Source organism: Anomaloglossus baeobatrachus, chromosome 2, assembly GCF_048569485.1.
Source record: "Anomaloglossus baeobatrachus isolate aAnoBae1 chromosome 2, aAnoBae1.hap1, whole genome shotgun sequence".
NCBI lineage: Eukaryota > Metazoa > Chordata > Amphibia > Anura > Aromobatidae > Anomaloglossus > Anomaloglossus baeobatrachus.
The window spans coordinates 715,142,498-715,160,284 of NC_134354.1; the positions used below are offsets into that span (position 1 = coordinate 715,142,498).

The 17,787-nt window shown below is 47.3% G+C and overlaps 1 protein-coding gene across 2 annotated transcripts in view; it reads left to right on the forward strand.

The window, feature by feature from the left end:
- SPART (spartin) overlaps nt 1-17,787 on the forward strand; it is a 66,039-nt gene that overhangs the window by 45,067 nt on the left and 3,185 nt on the right. For both annotated transcript variants that reach the window (XM_075337322.1, XM_075337321.1), the window contains exons 3-7: nt 10,579-10,776; nt 12,368-12,506; nt 15,096-15,290; nt 17,267-17,425; nt 17,507-17,597. In XM_075337322.1, coding sequence (XP_075193437.1) covers nt 10,579-10,776; nt 12,368-12,506; nt 15,096-15,290; nt 17,267-17,425; nt 17,507-17,597 — 782 coding nt within the window. The remainder of the gene's footprint in view (nt 1-10,578; nt 10,777-12,367; nt 12,507-15,095; nt 15,291-17,266; nt 17,426-17,506; nt 17,598-17,787) is intronic.

A 17,787-nucleotide genomic window follows, 5' to 3' on the forward strand; every position in this document is an offset into this window, starting at 1 on the left:
CGATCTCGCTGTGTGTGACACTGAGCAGCGATCTGGCCCCTGCTGCGAGATCGCTGCTCGTTACACACAGCCCTGGTTCGTTTTCTTCAAAGGCGCTCTCCCACTGTGACACACAGATCGCTGTGTGTGACAGCGAGAGAGCGACGAAATGAAGCGAGCAGGGAGCAGGAGCCGGCGTCTGGCAGTTGCGGTAAGCTGTAACCAAGATAAACATCGGGTAACCAAGGTGGTTACCCGATATTTACCTTAATTACCAGCCTCCGCAGCTCTCGCGCTGCCTGTTCTGCCGGCTCCGGCTCTCTGCACATGTAGCTACATTACACATCGGGTTAATTAACCCGATGTGTACTGTAGCTAGGAGAGCAAGGAGCCAGCGCTAAGCAGTGTGCGCGGCTCCCTGCTCTCTGCACATGTAGCTGCATTACACATCGGGTTAATTAACCCGATGTGTACTGTAGCTAGGAGAGCAAAGCTAAGCGGTGTGCGCTGGTAACTAATGTAAACATCGGGTAACCATACCCGATGTTTACCTTGGTTACCAGTGTCCGCAGCTTCCAGACGCCGGCTCCGTGCAAGCGCAGCGTCGCTTGCACGTCGCTGCTGGCTGGGGGCTGGTCACTGGTCGCTGGTGAGATCTGCCTGTTTGACAGCTCACCAGCGACCATGTAGCGATGCAGCAGCGATCCTGACCAGTCAGATCGCTGGTCGGATCGCTGCTGCATCGCTAAAGTGTGTAGGTACCCTTAGAGAAGTCAAGTAATAAGATATACAGCATAATGGGATCTGTAAACACAACTTCAGACTAGCGTGTGTGTCAGTGTATGTATATATAATTGTGTATACGCACTCATGCGCGCACACACGTACGGAAAGTATTCAGACCCCTTTAAATTTTTCACTGTTTCATTGCAGCCATTTGGTGTATTCAAAAAAGTTCATTTTTTTTTTCTCATTAATGTACACTCTGCACCCCATCCATTTTGACAGAAAAAACAGAAATGTAGAAATTTTTGCAAATTTATTAAACATAAAAAACCTGAAATGTCATGGTCGTAAATATTCAGACCCTTTGCTCAGTCACTGATATGCTGTCCATTTCCTTGTGATCCTCCTTGAAATGTTTCTACTCCTTCATTGGAGTCCTGCTGTGTTTAATTAATCTTATAGGAGTTGATTGGGGAAAGCTTAAACACCTGTCTATATAAGACCTCACAGCTCACAGTGCATGTCACACCAAATGAGAATGAGGTCAAAGGAACTGCCCAAGGAGCTCAGACAGAATTATGGCAAGTAACAGATCTGGCCAAGGTTCCGAAAGAATTTCTGCAGTACTCAAGTTCCTAAGAGCACAGTGGGCTCTATAATCCTTAAATGGAAGAAGTTTGGGACTACCGGAACTCTCCCTAGACCTGGCTGTCCAGCCAAACTGAGCAATCATGGGATAAGAGCCTTGGTGAGAGGTAAAGAAAAACCCCAAGATCACTGTGGCTGAGCTCCAGAGATGCAGTAGGGAGATGGGAGAAAGTTCTACAAAGTCAACTATTACTGCAGCCCTCCACCAGTCGTGCCTTTATGGCAGGGTGGCCTGACGGAAGCCTCTCCTCAGTGCAAGACATATGAAAACTCGCATACAGTTTGCAAAATGACACATGAAGGACTCCCATACTATGAGAAATTAAATTCTCTGGTCTGATGAGACGAAGATAGAACTTTTTGGTGATAATTCTAAGGGGTATGTGTGGAGAAAATCAGGCACTGCTCATCACCTGCCCAATACAATCCCAACAGTGAAACATGGTGGTGGCAGCCTCATGCTATGGGGGTGTTTTTCAGCTGGAGGGACAGCATGTCTGGTTGCAATTGAAGGAAAGATGAATGCAACCAAGTACAGAAATATCCTGGAAGAAAACCTCTTCCACAGTGCTCTGGACCTCAGACTTGGGCGAAGGTTCACCTTCCAACAAGACAATGACCCTACGCACACAGCTAAAACAACAAAGGAGTGGCTTCAGAACAACTCTGTGACCATTCTTGACTGGCCCAGCCAGAGCCCTGACCTAAACTCAATTGAAGAGACCTGAAAATGGCTGTCCACCAACATTCACCATCCAACCTGACGGAACTGGAGAGGATCTGTAAGGAAGATTGGCAGAGGATCCCCAATTCCAGGTGTGAAAGACTCATGGCTGGACTAGCTCGAGTGCGTTTACTCAATACCATGTGATATTTCAGGTTTTTTTGTGTAATACATTTGCAAAATTTTCTTTTTTTTTTTTTTTTTTTGTCAAGATGGGGCGCAGAGTGTACATTAATGAGAAAAAAATGAACTTTTTTGAATTTACCAAATGGCTGTAATGAAACCGAGTGAAACATTTTTAAAGGAGCCTGAATACTTTCTGTACCTACTGTATATTATATATATATGATGACGCACGGCACTGTAGGTTAATAGCCTCTTCATTAAAGGGAATCTGTCACCAGGTTTTTGCCACATCGCTGGAATCAGGGTCTCTGTCTCTACATTATGCTACTCTCAGATGAGGTAGCAAAAACCTGGTGACAGATTCCCTTTAAATATGCATTGGTAAGATTGTGTTTCAGCCACAATGAGACTGGCACTCGACCTAGATTCTAGTTTTCTTAGTCTTTCAGTTTTAGGTTCCAAAACCCTACTGAAAATGTTACCATGTGCAGGACTATGTGCATTAGACGTTACCCAGTGTGATTATTTGGAGTTTATGGCCCTGATTTACGTACTAATATCATTTACACTTATTTTCTTTTTCGCTCCTAATTGGGAGACCCAGACAGTGGGTGTATAGCTACTGCCTCTGGAGGCCGCACAAAGAACTACACTTAAAAGTGTAAGGCCCCTCCCCTTCTGGCTATACACCCTCCCGTAGGAGTACGGATTCCTCAGTTTTAGCTTTGTGCGCAGGAGGTCAGACACGCACGCATAGCTCCATTGTTTTTAGTCAGCAGCAGCTGCTGACTATGTTGGATGGAAGAAAAGAGGGCCCATACAGGGCTCCCAGCATGCTCCCTTCTCACCCCACTGTATGTCGGAGGTGTTTGTAAGGTTGAGGTACCCATTGCGGGTACGGCGGCAGGAGCCCACATGCTGATTCCTTCCCCATCCCTTTTTACAGGGCTCTGGGTGAAGTGGGATTTACTGGTCTCCAGGCACTGAGACCGTGCTCCATCTACAGCCCCTGGAGAAGATGCTGGATGGAGCGGAGTACATCAGGGACATGGCCCTGCTTCCTCAAGGTACTCTGTGTCCCCGTGCATTTGGCGCTCACACCGCAGCATGCTGGGTGTTGTAGTGCGCCGGGGACATCAGCGCTGCGGCGCTTGTGCCATGGCCTCATTCAGCTTCGCTGAAGCAGGCACACTTCTGGGAATCGGTCGCGCCGGCCGCTGGGACTGCGGCGCGGCTGGCACTTGTGGTGCGCCGGGGACTTCAGCGCGGGCCGCGCTTTTACGGCGGCCGCGCTGATAACTCGAGTCCCCGGCTTTTGCGGCCTGCTTCCGTTCGTTCCCGCCCCCAGACCTGCCAGTCAGGAGAGGGGCGGGACGCTGGTCAGTGCATCAGCGCCGAGGGCTGGAGTCGTTTTTACATACTCCAGCCCTCACAATCGGCACAGAGGGGACACTGTTTCCCGCACTTTTGTTTAGGAACTCCCACGGACCGCCCCTCTCCACAGACGCCGGCAGCCATTCCTGCTGACACGCTGAGCTGCAGAGGGGAGCCGGGGAGACCCAGACAAGGAATTCTGCGCCTCTTACCCGCTATTCAGCGGGCGGTAAGCAGCCCTCAGGGCTCACCCCCTCTTGTGCCAGTAGTATTCTTAGTATTTTGTTTCTACAAATACTTTGTATTGCATAGCGCTGGTCGCCCTTTGGCTATAGACTCTCTCACATTGCAGAGAGCCAGCAGCATGTCGTCCGTAAAACGCAAGGGTGCCAAGGCACAGACATTATATGCTTCCTGCACCGCATGTGGGACTTTTCTACCGGCAGGCTCCACGGACCCCCATTGTGTGCAGTGCTCGGCCCCTGCGGCGCTTGCACAGTCGGGACCTCTGCTGGACGTGACCCAGGGTGTACCACCTGTGAATGCTGTCCAGGTGACAGGAACTGAGTTTGCAGCTTTTGCTGACAGAATGTCTCTCACTATGTCACAAATTCTTGACACATTGCGAGCTAGGCCTGTACTTCAGGCCACGGACACTGTGCAATCATTGCCCCCTGGTCCCCCTCAGCTGAATTACCTCCAAGCTCCGGGACGGGCACATACACCTCAGGGTGAAGACTCTGACTCGGACGATGGCCCCGGGCAGCCTAAGCGGGCTCGCTATGACGGGCCTTCACATTCATCTCAATGGTCAGGATCCCAGCGAGATGAATCTATGGGTGATGAGGCGGACGTAACTGATCAGGATTCTGATCCTGGGACCGCTCTCAATCTAGATACACCAGATGGTGACGCCATAGTTAATGATCTTATATTTAACATCAATAAGATGTTAAATATTTCCCCACCAGCTCCTCTTGTAGAGGAGTCAGCTTCGCAGCACGAGAGAATCCATTTCAGATACCCTAAGCGTACATTAAGCACTTTTCTGGACCACGCTGACTTTAGAGACGCAATCCAGAAACCCCACGCTTATCCTGAAAGGCGTTTTTCTAAACGGCTTAAAGATACACGCTATCCTTTTCCCCCTGAGGTGGTCAAGGGTTGGACCCAGTGTCCAAAAGTGGATCCTCCAATTTCCAGGCTTGCAGCTAGATCCTTGGTTGCAGTTGAAGATGGAGCGGCACTTAAAGATGCCACTGACAGGCAGATGGAGCTCTGGCTGAAATCCATCTATGAAGCGATTGGAGCGTCGTTAGCGCCATCTTTTGCGGCCGTATGGGCACTCCAAGCTATCTCAGCCGGGCTTGCGCAAGTCGACTCAGTCACACGTGCATTTGCCCCGCAGGTAGCACCATTGACCTCGCAAATGGCGGCATTCGCGTCGTACGCGATTAATGCTGTTCTTGACGCTACAAGCCGCACGGCAGTGGCGTCAGCCAACTCCGTTGTTTTGCGTAGGGCCCTGTGGTTGAGACATTGGAAAGCAGATTCTCATTCCAAGAAGTGCTTAACCAATTTGCCTTTTTCTCGTGACCGATTGTTTGGAGAGCGTTTGGATGAAATCATCAAACACTCCAAGGGTAAGGACTCATCCTTACCGCAACACAGACAAAACAAACCCCAACAGAGGAAGGGTCAGTCTGGTTATCGGTCCTTTCGAGGACCGGGCAGGTCCCAATTCGCCTCGTCAAAAAAAAAAAAAAAAAAAAAAAAAGACTCAAAAAGACCAGAGACGCTCAGATTCTTGGAGGTCTCAGTCACGCCCAAAAAGGACAGCCGGAGGAACCGTTGCCAAGACGGCGTCCTCCTGACTTGCAGTCTCCGATTCCCACACCCGCGGTCGGTGGGAGGCTTTCCCACTTTGGCGACATTTGGCTGTCACGCGTCAAAGACCGTTGGGTGAGGGATATTCTGTCTCACGGGTACAGGATAGAGTTCAGTTCTCGTCCGCCAACTCATTTCTTCAGAACTTCTCCACCACCAGACCGAGCCGATGCTCTGTTGCAGGCGGTGGCCGCTCTAAAGGCGGAAGGAGTGGTGACCTCCGTCCCTCTTCAGGAACAAGGTCACGGTTTTTACTCCAATCTGTTTGTGGTCCCAAAAAAGGACGGATCGTATCGACCCGTCCTGGATCTAAAGTTGCTCAACAGACACGTAAAAGTCAGGAGGTTCCGGATGGAATCCCTACGCTCCGTCATAGCCTCAATGTCTCAAGGAGATTTTCTAGCATCAATAGATATCAAAGATGCGTATCTCCACGTGCCGATTGCACCAGAGCATCAGCGTTTCCTACGCTTCGTCATACACGACGAACACCTGCAGTTCGTAGCATTACCTTTCGGTCTGGCAACAGCCCCCCGGGTCTTCACCAAAGTCATGGCAGCAGTAGTAGCTGTTCTGCACTCGCAGGGTCACTCGGTCATCCCGTATCTAGACGACCTGCTTATAAAGGCACCCTCTCAAGAGGCATGCCAGCACAGTCTGAAGGTGGCACTAGACACTCTCCAGAGTTTCGGGTGGATTATCAACTTTCCAAAGTCTCATCTAACCCCGACCCAATCTCTGACTTATCTTGGCATGGAGTTTCATACTCTCTCAGCGATAGTGAAGCTTCCACTGGACAAGCAGTGCTCGCTACGGACTGGAGTGCAATCTCTCCTTCAGAGCCAGTCGCACTCACTGAGGCGCCTCATGCATTTCCTAGGAAAGATGGTAGCAGCAATGGAGGCAGTCCCGTTCGCGCAGTTTCATCTGCGCCCTCTACAATGGGACATTCTACGCCAATGGGATGGGAAATCGACGTCCCTCGACAGGACTGTCTCCCTCTCTCAGACTGCCAAGGACTCTCTGCGTTGGTGGCTTCTCCCCACCTCATTGTCACAGGGAAAGTCGTTCCTTCCCCCGTCCTGGGCAGTGGTCACGACGGATGCGAGCCTATCAGGGTGGGGAGCGGTGTTTCTCCACCACAGGGCTCAGGGGACGTGGACTCAGGAAGAGTCCACCCTGCAGATCAATGTTCTGGAAATCAGAGCAATCTATCTTGCCCTGCGAGCCTTCCAACAATGGCTGGAAGGCAAGCAGATTCGGATTCAGTCGGACAATTCCACGGCGGTGGCGTACATCAACCACCAAGGGGGAACACGCAGTCGCCAAGCTTTTCAAGAAGTCCAGCGGATTTTGACGTGGGTGGAAAGCAGAGCGTCCACCATATCCGCAGTTCACATCCCAGGCGTGGAAAACTGGGAAGCAGACTTTCTCAGTCGCCAGGGCATGGACGCAGGAGAATGGTCCCTTCACCCGGACGTGTTTCAGCAGATCTGTTGCCGCTGGGGGACGCCGGACGTCGATCTGATGGCGTCACGGCACAACAACAAGGTCCCAGTTTTCATGGCACGGTCTCACGATCACCGAGCACTGGCGGCAGACGCCTTGGTTCAGGATTGGTCGCAATTCCGACTCCCCTATGTGTTCCCACCTCTAGCATTGTTACCCAGAGTTCTCCGGAAAATCAGGTCCGACTGCCATCGAGCCATACTCGTCGCTCCAGATTGGCCAAGAAGGTCGTGGTACCCGGATCTGTGGCATCTCACGGTAGGCCAACCGTGGACACTACCAGACCGTCCAGATTTGCTGTCTCAAGGGCCGTTTTTCCATCTGAATTCTGCGGCCCTGAACCTGACTGTGTGGCCATTGAGTCCTGGATCCTAGCGGCCTCAGGTTTATCTCATGAAGTTGTTGCCACAATGAGACAGGCTAGAAAACCATCCTCAGCTAAGATCTATCACAGGACGTGGAAGATATTCTTACCGTGGTGCTTGGCTCAAGGGTTTTCTCCCTGGCCATTTGCATTGCCAATTTTTCTTTCCTTCCTGCAGTCTGGGTTGGAAAAAGGTTTGTCGCTTAGCTCTCTTAAGGGTCAAGTCTCCGCGCTATCCGTATTCTTTCAGAAGCGCTTGGCACGGCTTTCTAAAGTACGCACGTTTCTCCAAGGAGTTTCTCATATCGTTCCTCCTTACAGACGGCCATTGGAACCCTGGGATCTGAACAAGGTTCTCATTGCTCTCCAGAAGCCGCCTTTCGAGCCTTTGAAAGAGGTTTCCCTTTCTCGGCTTTCACAAAAGGTAGTTTTTCTTGTGGCGGTCACGTCTCTTCGAAGAGTGTCCGAGCTAGCGGCGTTATCTTGCAAATCTCCCTTCCTGGTGTTTCACCAAGACAAGGTAGTACTGCGTCCAATTCCAGAGTTTTCTCCCAAGGTGGTTTCTTCCTTTCATCTCAATCAGGATATCACTTTGCCATCTTTGTGTCCGCATCCAGTTCACCAATTTGAAAAGGGTTTACATCTGTTGGACCTGGTGAGAGCACTCAGGATTTACATTTCTCGCACGGCGTCTCTACGCCGTTCTGATGCGCTCTTTGTCCTAGTCGCTGGTCAGCATAAGGGATCGCAAGCTTCCAAATCCACCCTGGCGCGGTGGATCAAGGAACCAATTCTTCACACATACCGTTCTGCTGGGCTTCCGATTCCATCTGGACTGAAGGCCCATTCTACCAGAGCCGTGGGTGCGTCCTGGGCATTGCGGCATCAGGCTACGGCTCAGCAAGTGTGCCAGGCGGCTACCTGGTCGAGTCTGCACACGTTTACCAAACACTATCAAGTGCATACCTACGCTTCGGCAGATGCCAGCCTAGGTAGACAGGTCCTTCAGGCGGCGGTGGCCCACCTGTAGGAAGAGGCTGTCTGACAGCCCGTTCATGTGGTATCTTTTTACCCACCCAGGGACTGCTTTTGGACGTCCCACTGTCTGGGTCTCCCAATTAGGAGCGAAAAAGAAGGGAATTTTGTTTACTTACCGTAAATTCCTTTTCTTCTAGCTCCAATTGGGAGACCCAGCACCCGCCCTATTTGTTCTTAGGGTTTCGTTTTTCGGGTGCACATGTTGTTCATGTTGTTTCTTAAGTTCTCCGATCTTGTTATCGGATTGAATTTGTTTTTGAAACTGTTATTGGCTTTCCTCCTTCTTGCTTTGGTACTAAAACTGAGGAATCCGTACTCCTACGGGAGGGTGTATAGCCAGAAGGGGAGGGGCCTTACACTTTTAAGTGTAGTTCTTTGTGCGGCCTCCAGAGGCAGTAGCTATACACCCACTGTCTGGGTCTCCCAATTGGAGCTAGAAGAAAAGGAATTTACGGTAAGTAAACAAAATTCCCTTCTTTCTGAAGTAAAAAAAAAATGGTTCTATTTATTTTTATTTTTTCTTTTGGGGGGGGAGAGAAAGGGGAGCATTATTTTAATTTGTGACTTTTTCAGTTAACTTTTTCTTTGACAATGTGGATGTGTTTTCCATATCCAGATGTTTTAGCCTAAGTCACCATTTGTGACTTCTCGTTATTTTGCAAAATTTTTGTCCAAGTGTACACCATTGCAATACTAATATATAAATTTTATTTTGTGCAGTTAATGGGAATATGTCAGTAAGATCAACCCTCTTGGGCCTAAGCCACACTGCATGAAAATCGGAGTGAGAGGTATGCGATAAAACATCGCATTCTATTCGGACCAATATTAACCTATGTCTCAGCACCCATGAGTGATTTTCTCAGCCCTAATCTGGTTGAGAAAACAATCGCAGCATGCTGCGGGTGTAATGCGAGACTTTCTCTTGCACCCATTCAAGTCTATGGGGCGAGAAAAAAAAAATTGCACTGCACTTGCAGTAACACCGGTGTACCGCAAGTGCAGAGCGAGAATGGCAATAGCCAGCAACGGAGGAGAGAGGGAGATAAATCCCTCCCTCCCCTCCTCAGAGCCGGCCCGCCCCCCGCAGCTGTGGTCCGATCGGACCTCAGTCGCAGTGACGCTCGCATGACACTTGGCTCCCGCTGTGCTGCCGTCGTGAGTCAAGTGTCATGCGAGGATCGCAGTAGTCCCCCGTGTGGCCCCGGCCTTAAGCAGTCTATGGGCATGCAGGTCATGGGAAGCTGAACAAAATAATGCTGTGATATCTGCAATCTGATTTTCTTATTCCAGAGAAATCCACATTTTTCTTATGTACAGTTGAAACAAGAAATTTACATCCACTATCTAAAGACACATCTGCATGTTTTTCTCATTATTTGACATGAAATCCGAGTATATCTTACCTGTTTTAGGTCAATTAGGAACAAAAATGATTTATATTTGACAAATGTTAGAATAATGAGCGTGAGAATGTTTTAAGGCATAAAGTAATAAAAAAATGCCTTAAAACATTCTCTCTCTCATTATTCCGGCATTTGGCAAATTATAAATAATTTTGGTACCTAATTCACCTAAAACAGGAAAGGGTTATTCTAATTTCATGTCAGATAGTGAGAAAAACATGCAGATGTGTCCTTATGTACAGTTGAAATCAGAAGTTTCCTTCCACTCTCTATAAAGTGCGGTACAGGTTCATTTCAACTAAACCCGAGATCCTTAGATCAGGAATAGAACAGACCTCTATAGGTGTATTCACTTCTACGGCTTTTTTCTGGAAATCGTGGTGGACCCATAGAAGTGCTGTATAGCACGAAACGGCCGTCGTTCTAAGGAGACCCGCATCCAGCTCTCCTCTTGCCTTTTATGTGCACCTCTGGAACCAATAAAATAATCTGGTTTTTTTCTGGAAATCGGATGGTATGTGCCGTTGATTCTCTGCTTTCCATGGTAATATAATCAGACATAGACTCGTATATCAACGTGCACCCACGACCAGCGCTACATTGGGAAAATAACCTGATCTGACCTCCTCCTTTCCGGCATTAATGCGGGGTGCAGTGTGGTGGTGCGAGACATTTTCTTCTTTTTGTGCTTCAATTGCGGACTCCACCAATATGTGCACAGACTCCACAGCCCTGGTGCAAACATGAAGAGCTATGTACAATAACGCCTACAGTCCTGTTTTCTTTTCCTTTGGCAGGTGTGTGACTGGCTATACCCGCTCATGTCTAACCAGTCTCCAGTACTACGCTCTAATAATGGGGTGTACATGTTCCCAGACCTGATGTCGCAGCTCCCCGGCTGTTATGTGGGGGTAGTTCTCTCGGCCGAGCTCCCAGCAGCTGATCTAGAGCTCTTTGAAGACCTAATGAAACAGATGTCCGACCTAAGAATTCAGGTAAGTACAGCAGGTAAAAAGCAAGAAAAATCCTATAGGTTTGCTGGGAGGGTCATAGAACACATGGCATGGGCAGAACGGAGATTTACATGCTGGTTTTATGATATCAATTTGATATAGTGACTGTTGTATTTTCTGCTTTGCACCTACAACATCCAGGATCTAAAGCGGATCTATCCTCATTGTCATCTTATGTGGAAACCGTGTAAAATGGTAACAGATCTGCGTTCTTTGCAGGCAAAAAGTTTTGCCAACCGGCGCAATCAAAGAGTAAAGCCGCATGTGCCTGCGCTTTATGGTAGTGATTGATGACTGATGTGTATCTGATCATATAGTGGATATCTGGGTGGGGGAACGTTCCACTCATAAATACACCAGACTAGAGATGAGCAGATCAATTTACAGGACTCCAGTCTAGAGTTTAGGTCAATGACCGCTAGACGAGAGACCTGCTAACTTCTTACCTTCCGGTGTCCCCTGCACACCTAATTAGCCAGTAATGGCGCCACATCATCTGTGCGTCATATTGCGCCAGTTCAGAACTATCAAATGTCGTGCCATGGATGTGATAAGGTCAGAGATTCGCGATCCTCTCCTCTACCTACCACTGACCTGAACTCTGGACCGGAATCCCACGAATCGATCCGCTAATCCTACACTGAACTCCTAATTCTGCCTCTGATTTGAATAAACCTATTGGCTAGATGGCACAATATAGTTTGTGCCATTTTGGGTAAAAGGGAAGCTGATGCTATGTTGCCTTTACATATGGTCGCATCGTCTGATGACAGATCTACCGTAAGCTGGTGATCCTAATGTAGGTGATATGTTAAAAGGGACACTGAGAATTTTTGATTTTTCTCTTTAATGCTTTAGTTCAGATTTCTCTCAGATGCGTTGCAGGAACACGTACCGCCAATTGTCTTAGTAAACAGAGAAATACATCTTTGAACATGTCCATTGCCTTTGTCCGTAATTATTCAATCAGGACAGTGTTGTCATTGTACCAAAATGTTTCCAAACCTCACATGGTGCAATCTGGACAGCCTCCAATGTGGTCGAAGAATAGAAGTCCATGTCCCTAGTTTCACAGCTGTTAGGGCAGAAATATGCATATTTCTGGGTCTAGACGCCAGTTACATTAGAGGGGGCATTCCTTGTACCTGAAACTTTAACAGCAACCCCATAACGTATGGCCAAGCCATTTCTGTATATTATTTAGGATTGGGGTAATAACTGATTTGTGGCATGTAGTCATGATACGTCTAGGAGAGGTAGTTATAAATGCATTGATTCATTCATGGTCGGCCATCCTGAGTGTGGTGTCCATGGTCCTCGGCCCCTCAGAAATCCACTTTGAGGCAACGCTGTGTACTGGGGAAACCTATTTCACGTATAACATTGTCCGTTATAAATGATTTAGTGGCGAAATATATAACTGGTGGAGGAACGATGAACCAGATGGACCTAGGTCTCTTTTCAACCTATGTAACTATGTAATATTGGAGAAAACCCCCAAAAACTAAATATTATACAGGCACAACTGTCTTGGCTCCTGGTGAGATTTACTGATTTGTCTTTCCTATTGAAGCCCAGTGAAGCATCGGGTGAAATCATAGACCTGACTCAGACAATACACGTCATCTCTATACCCGAACCCGAGCCGACCCCAAAAGAGAAGGAAGAACTTCCTCCATGGAGTGAGAAGGTCGCGCAGGGTATCCTCCAAGGTAAAGAGAACTAAGCAATGTACTTGTGGACGCATGATTCTTCATAAGAAAAGGAAATAAACACCTGAAAAAATAAGCCTTTGAATAAAATTGTGGAATTAAATTCCTTTTGGGGTCATAGAAAGTTATAAAAATACCCAGATTCCTTAACAAAAATGTCTTGGATTTCATACTTGTGTTCCAGCTTCTCTAGTACACTGGTCTATGTATGTACACGGCCTCGCTGGAGAGCAATGGCATAAACTGTACATATATAGGATCAGGCTTTCAACACTGCCAATACACCAGGGCCATCATCCTGCATTTATGTATGCAGTTACAAATTGGGCCTTAGAAGGTTAGTCTCATCTTGTTAAAAAGGTAGAATTGCTATTAAAAAAAAAAAAAAAAAGCAACTTTGCATTTTATTTATTAAAGTGAGTGCTACCATGTTCAGACGGGCTAAAGTATCGAGTATAATGGAAATCTATAGGAAACTTGAGCATTTGCTTTCCATTATCCTCTGTACACAAGTTGTGCCCATCCAAACATCTGACTGCTCATTACTAGTACCAAGCACCCAAGCTTTGTAGTGCTCACTCATCACTAGTTCCGAGTACTGAGCACCTGAGCATGGTAGTGCCCACTCATCACTAGTTACGAGAACTGAGCACCTGAGCATGGTAGTGCCTGCTCATCACTAGATACGAGTACCGAGCATGGTAGTGCTACCTCATCATTAGTTACGAGTACTGAGCACCCGAGCATGGTAGTGCCCGCTCATCACTAGATACGAGTACCGAGCATGGTAGTGCTACCTCATCATTAGTTACGAGTACTGAGCACCCGAGCATGGTAGTGCCCGCTCATCACTAGTTACGAGTACTGAGCACCTGAGCATGGTAGTGCTCGCTCATCACTAGTTACCAGTACTGAGCACTCGAGCATGGTAGTGCTCACTCATCACTAGTTACGAGTACTGAACACCCGAGCATGGTAGTGCCCGCTCATCACTAGTTACGAGTACCGAGAACCCGAGCATGGTAGTGCACACTCATCACTAGTTCCGAGTACTGGGCACCCGAGCATGGTAGAGCCCACTCATCACTAGTTACCAGTACTGAGCACTCGAGCATGGTAGTGCTCACTCATCACTAGTTACGAGTACTGAACACCCGAGCATGGTAGTGCCCGCTCATCACTAGTTACGAGTACCGAGAACCCGAGCATGGTAGTGCACACTCATCACTAGTTCCGAGTACTGGGCACCCGAGCATGGTAGAGCCCACTCATCACTAGTTACAAGTACTGAGCACCCGAGCATGGTAGTGTCTGCTCATCACTAGTTACCAGTACAGAGCACCCGAGCATGGTAGTGTCTGCTCATCACTAGTTACGAGTACTGAGCACCTGAGCATGGTAGTGCCCGCTCATCACTAGTTACCAGTACAGAGCACCTGAGCATTGTAGTGCCCGCTCATCACTAGTTACCAGTACAGAGCACCTGAGCATTGTAGTGCGCACTCATCACTAGTTACGAGTACTGAGCACCTGAGCATGGTAGAGCTCTCATCACTAATTACTGCTGCTGTCTGTACATGATCCCTGGAGCAGCGGTGGAGACAGTCTGGCGTGGGGGAAGGGGAGTATTCTGCTATTTTTATTACTTTTTAGCATGTCCAAGACAAATTACTTAAAAATAAACAAAAAAAAAAACCAACAATTCTATATAAAAGTGGAAAACCCCTTAAGGTTGAAATTTGGCACATTGATATCTGCATTACTATCACTTTGTCTGTAGTATTGTGGCCGGTGCATATGGTGATGTCGCCAGGCATATGTAGCTTCTGAACCACCCCTTGGATTATTCTGGTAATTAGATTTTTTGGGAAATTTACAGGGGTTTCTGGGCTGAACATAAATGTCATAATTCTCCTCTATTGGACTTCACATGCTAGCTATCAATCTTTCCTATTTCTTTCAATGGTCTATTGAGAGAAGCAAATGAGAAGCAAGTCGGCAAGTGACCAAAACTATGCAAATCGCACACTTGGGTCACACGGTTAGTTTGAGCTGACAGAGGGGAATCCTGACATTGTGCATGTTGAACACTGCCAGCATGTGTCAATCAGCAGTCATAGTGACTTCAACCCTGAAATCCCCTTTAATTATGCACAAGTCAGCACTAACTCCCATTGGATGCACATCAAAAATGAGTTGATCTCCACCCATATGTTCACCCAAAGCCCGAGCCGTGGCAAGATGTTGAAATGTTACACTTCCACTTTGTATATTAATAATGTGCCAATAAATTGAAAAATGAGCATGGATCCAGTGAATGATTTGTTTTGCTTGGATCTGTGATTAGGAGGCAGCTGGCTTCATCTCTAATGGAGGGTTAGTCACAACTATTCTCCATAATGGGAGACCATGCAAAGCAATGCATTAACTGATATTACTCCTTATGAGCGCCATCAACAGGCACTCTATATTATACTTTGTATACCATCTATGCTGCAGGGATGTTTGCATGTCTTTGATTAAAAATTATTATTCTTTACAATATATCGAACTTTTTTTTTTTTTTCTTTTTTTTCCTTTGTTACCCAGGAGCTTCTTGGCTGAGCTGGGGTCTGGTTAAAGGAGCAGAATTGACTGAAAAAGCCATTCATAAAGGTGCCACCAAATTAAGAGAGCACATACAGCCTGAGGATAAACCACTGGAGGTCAATCCCACAGTGGCCAAAGGGCTCAATGTAGCCAAGCAGGCCACCGGCGGGGCAGTGAAAGTCAGTCAATTCCTAGGTAAGGATATAAAGGATGTGGTGACTTTCCTTTAAATATTGATTAAATTATAAAGAGAATAGTAATGGTAAATCCTTGTCTGTTGCATAAGTTTAACTCTATCATGATTGACCGTTTTTGGTTTGTTTTTTTATTTTCCCATCCACATAGCTATGTGAGGGCTTCTTATTTGTGGGTTGAGCTGTCCTTTTGAATGACCCCATTCATTCTACCACATAGCGTACTGGAAACTAGGGTAAAAATTCCAAGTGTGCTAAAATAGAAGAAATTTTTTCCCCTCACCCATGACAGCACCACGTGAATATAAGGGTGCTGTCATGGGTTCTGGAAAAACCGGCTACCGGTAAGTAACCGTGGTGTTTTTTATCCACTTTTCACTGTGTAATAATCCCCTTAGGACTTGAACCTTTGACATCTGTTCACAGCTGTTAAAGGCACATGAGCCATCATGTGCAGACTCTGCCTGCCAGACCACATCAAAGGCATGACCAGGGGTAAGGGTACTGTCACACTAAACGACGTACCAGCGATTCCGACCACGATACGATCCGGTCAGGATCACTGGTACGTCGCTACAGGGTCGCTAGTGAGCTGTCAAACAGTCAGATCTTCCCAACGACGCAGCAACAATACGGCGGTCACTGGGACCGTGTCACATAGCACGATTCAAATCTTGATTAGTAACCTAGGCGTGCATCTACATTGCCTTTTCTGCGTCCCCTCTGCTCTGGTGGTCGTAACTGCGTTGTGACTGGGCGGCCTTGCCTTTAGAGAAGGCAACATAATAGCGCTTCCATCCTTGTCCATCCTACAGTCCCGAGGTAGAATGGACTGTATTATGATCTGCTGCTACACGCGGTCCGGGACAAGTGAATTTAGCCCTTTGAAATATACTGCGATCTACAAGCCAGAACAGAGGATGGAAGCGGCCAATCCGAACGCAGTAGCGATCACCAATCTGAACAGAGAGGGCGCGGAAAACAATGAAGATTCACGCCTACGTGAGTCGCGAACTAGGTCGTTGGGTAAGGTGTGAAACACACTGATGCGTGTTGCACAGCGGGACCCAGACGACCAAAAAATGAACCAGAACAGTGTGTAACGATCAGCGATTTCACAGCAGGGGCCAGGTCGCTGCTTAGTATCACACATAGCGAGATCGCTGATGAGGTCACTGCTGCGTCACAAAACCTGTGACTCAGCAGCGATCTCACTATGTGAGAAGTACCCCTTAAGCTCGTAGGCCACAATGCAAACTTTCAAACAGGTCGTTAAAGGGGGTTCTCTGGGAATGACTGACTGCTGTCACACATTTCAAGCAGCAACCCATTTTAGTCACTTGTCAGGATGGCTCGCAGCCTGAGGAACCACTCGGGGCTTGTTCCAACTGTCAGAGATGCAGCATCGTGAACAAACGCACCTGATCTGCTCACTAATACATAAAGCAGAGCTGTAACCGGAGAGCAAAAAACTCACCTGGGCACCACAGCGGGGTCCATCTCCGTGCCCTGCTGTCAGAATAACTCAACAGAACAGTACAAAGCCTGATTAAAAAAAAAACCTGTTTGCTGTTAGCCGAGGATCAGTTTTATCAGATCAGGTATTTGTGCATGATGACAGTTGAGTCAGATGTCTCGGGCAGGGTTTCTTCTCATTGTTACCTGTTCTGACACCTTGCTAGGACAGGTTGCAGCTTGAAATGTGACCACGGCCATTTTTATCTGTTTTCCAAATGGACATTTTTGGCTCCACCCCCTTCCTATGCTCCAGGGATAATGTGCAACTGCAAACACTGCCCACTATAGATGGGTTCCTGACCTTCGAGGGTAAATGGATCTTTGGTAATTGCCTTTATGGATATTTTTTTTTTCTTTTCATCAGATGGGGGTCATTTGGTGAAAAACAAGTGCTTCACTCACTAGTTTACTTTGATGTCTTGCTAAATAACAATGACTAATAGAGGTTCTCTATCCTAGTGGACGGGGTCTGCGCTGTTGCAAGTTGTGTTGGAAGAGAGCTGGGGCCACACGTAAAGAAACATGGCAGCAAACTTCTCCCTGAATCGCTGAAGAAAGACAAGGATGGTAAATCTCCATTGGATGGCGCCATGGTGGTAGCAGCCAGTGGAGTACAAGGTGTGTATGTGGCTGTAAAGAGACTTGTGGTTTTGTTGATCTACCCGAAACTGATACATTTTTGTGTGTTTTTATTTTAAGGATTTGCGACGGTTTGGCAGGGTCTGGAGTACGCAGCGAAGAACGTAACCAAAAGTGTGGCCTCCGAAACTGTGCACACGGTCAAATACAAGTAGGTCTGACTGTTTAGCCATTAGTCTACTGGAGATAAGAGATTGGGTCTCCCCGTGTAATCTAGATTGATATTTTTTATTATATAGATTTATCCCTTTCTGTACGAGCTCAATCTTAACAGTTTTTGCAATTCAATTTTTTTTTCTCATTACAGCATTTATCTTCTGGTTAAGAAAAATTTATATTTT